Raw genomic sequence first — 2,484 nt, forward strand, 5'->3', positions numbered from 1 at the left:
AGGACAATTTGAGTCTCTGGAGTGGTTTGAGGTCCTCAGGAGGCCTGGTATGCTGCAGTCTGTGGGGTTGCAAAGAGTCGGACATGACTGAGCAACTGAACTGAACTGAACTGAAGATAATCCTCACTGCCCAACAGCTTTTCATCCAGCTGCTCAGAGGGCCATATGCCCTCACCTCTGGATTAATTCCTCCCCCCTGTGCTTTTAAATGGATACTCCTAGCGTTAGTCGCTCAGTCATGTCCGACTCTGCTACTTCGTGGACTGTAGCCCTCCAGGCTCCTCTGTTCATGGGCTTCTCCAGGCAAGAATGCTGGAGTGGGTAGCCATTCCCTTCTCCAGCGGATCTTCCCAACCCAGGGATGGAACCTGGGTCTCATGCATTGCGGGCAGATTCTTTACCATCTGATCTACCAATTAACACCTTAATAATAACCAGTCTATAACATTACAGGCTTAAACTTTTTTTAATTTATTTTTCAATATATTTTTATTGAGATATCATTTACAAGCTGAAAGGTATGCTTCAGTATTACAGTTCCATTTTCAGAATCCTGATAAATGTATATACCTGTGTCATCATACCTCTGTTAAGACAGACCATTTTCATCACCCCCATAAACTCCATGCCCCTATCCCAGTCCACCCCCCACGCCCCAAGCATCCAGTATTCTGATTTATTTCACCAGAGATTAGATTTGCCTCTTCTAAAGCTTACACATTAAATAACATAGTACGTACTCTTTTGTATGGTATTTTTTTACTCAACATAATGTTCTTAAACTTCATCTATGGTGTTGTCTATGTTCACTGTTTATCCATCCTCCAGCTGATGGACATTTGGGCTGTATCCAGTGTGGGGTTATTATGGATAAAGCTGCTGTGGATGTTAGTGTTCAAGCCCTTTTGTAGACATATGTTCTCATTCTCTTAGATGAGATGCTGGATCATAGGGTAGATGTATGTTTGCCTAATAAGAAACTTTCATACTATTCTCCAAAGTCGTGGCACCATCCTACAATACAGTACCAGTTGCTTCACAACCTTCTTGACATTTGTTGCTGGCAACAGATGTGTTAGTTTTCTATTGCTGTGGAATAAATTTACTGCAAACATGGCATCTTAGAGCAGCACAAATATATTAGCTCATAGTTCTACAGGTCAGGAGTCCTGTATGACTCAGTTGAGTTCTATGCTTATGGTCTTAAGGTTGAAATGAAGTATCACCCGGGCTGGGTTCTTATCTGGAGGCTCTTGGAAAAATGCACTTTGGAACTCATTCAGATTGTTGGTCCAGTTCAGTTCCTGTGGTTTCCTCACTGGCTGTCATTTAGAGTAGTTCTCTGCTCCTAGTGTGTGCATGCTCAGTTGCTCAGCTGTGTCTGACTCTTTACAACTCCATGGACTATAGCCTTCCAGTCTCCTCTGTCCAAGGAATTTTCCAGGCAAGAATACTGGAGTAGGTTGCCATTTCCTACTCCAGGAGATCCAGCCCGTATCTCTTTCATCTCCTACATTGGCAGGCAGATTCTTCACCACTGAGCCACCTGGGTAGCTCATCTGCACCTAGGGGCAGCCTGTATCTTTTTCTCACATGGCCCCTTCTATCTTCAAGCTTGCAAAATACATTGATTTCTCACCCACTTCCCTAGACTTCCATGCCCCTTGGTTTAAATCTCTCTGTCTTCCTTACTGCTTTTAAAAAGACTCATCTGATTGGGTCAGACTCACCTGAATAATCTCTGTATCTTAAGGTCATTCAACTTGGAAACATAATTGCATCTGCGCACTCTCTTCCCAGTAGTACATAAATTAATGCTTGATCGAGTAACCAGGGAGCAGAGGTCTTGGGACCATCTTTAGAGTTCTGCCTATCACAGCAGTCCATGATGAAATTTCAAAACCAGCATGACTTTTAATTATCCAGTTGCTTTAAATAAAAAAAAAATTTATTGCCCAACTAAATGTGGAAATCCTTAAGATGAACTGAATGCTGCAGCAGCCGCTCGCTTGGGTTTACGTGTTGTTCCTTCATGGAATCCATGCCTGAATCTGCGGTATACAATTTTTAGGTGCCTCATTCAACCAGTCTCTGTGGTATTTCATCCTTCAGCTTTAGCACTCCACTTATACTTTCTGTTTTGCTTGGTAAGGTAGCCACACTTGCCACAGGTCAACTTCTGAAAGTGGTAGGCTTTAGAGCCGCAGTGGCGGCACAGCGTGTGCCTCTTATTTGGACGCTTTCCAAGCAATGACGTTCCATTTGTCATCTTGCTTCTGCCACTGAGACCAAAGAGCTATCCAGTTGCTTTTAAAGCCAGAGATTTCAAAAATATTTTCCTGCTAAAGAATTGTATTTACTGTGGCTTCAAGAATTATCCCTGGCCACTTGTGTTCTGTGCATTTATAAAACTCCCCGCATTTGAAAACATCTAAGTGCTTCTACACTGAGTTTTGACACCCATCCAACATGATCAAGTTCTCT

The 2,484-nt window shown here is 42.8% G+C and overlaps 1 protein-coding gene across 1 annotated transcript; it reads right to left on the reverse strand.

Annotated features, from left to right (window-relative positions):
• Positions 1 to 1,939: 1,939 nt before the first annotated feature.
• LOC120861470 (60S ribosomal protein L37-like) lies at positions 1,940 to 2,269 on the reverse strand. Its single transcript, XM_040237143.1, is given in 1 exon segment — positions 1,940 to 2,269. A coding segment is annotated over 1 exon segment (294 nt). The 3' UTR covers positions 1,940 to 1,975.
• Positions 2,270 to 2,484: the final 215 nt, after the last annotated feature.

Source organism: Oryx dammah, unplaced genomic scaffold (assembly GCF_014754425.2).
Source record: "Oryx dammah isolate SB20612 unplaced genomic scaffold, SCBI_Odam_1.1 HiC_scaffold_3, whole genome shotgun sequence".
In the NCBI taxonomy this organism is placed as follows: domain Eukaryota; kingdom Metazoa; phylum Chordata; class Mammalia; order Artiodactyla; family Bovidae; genus Oryx; species Oryx dammah.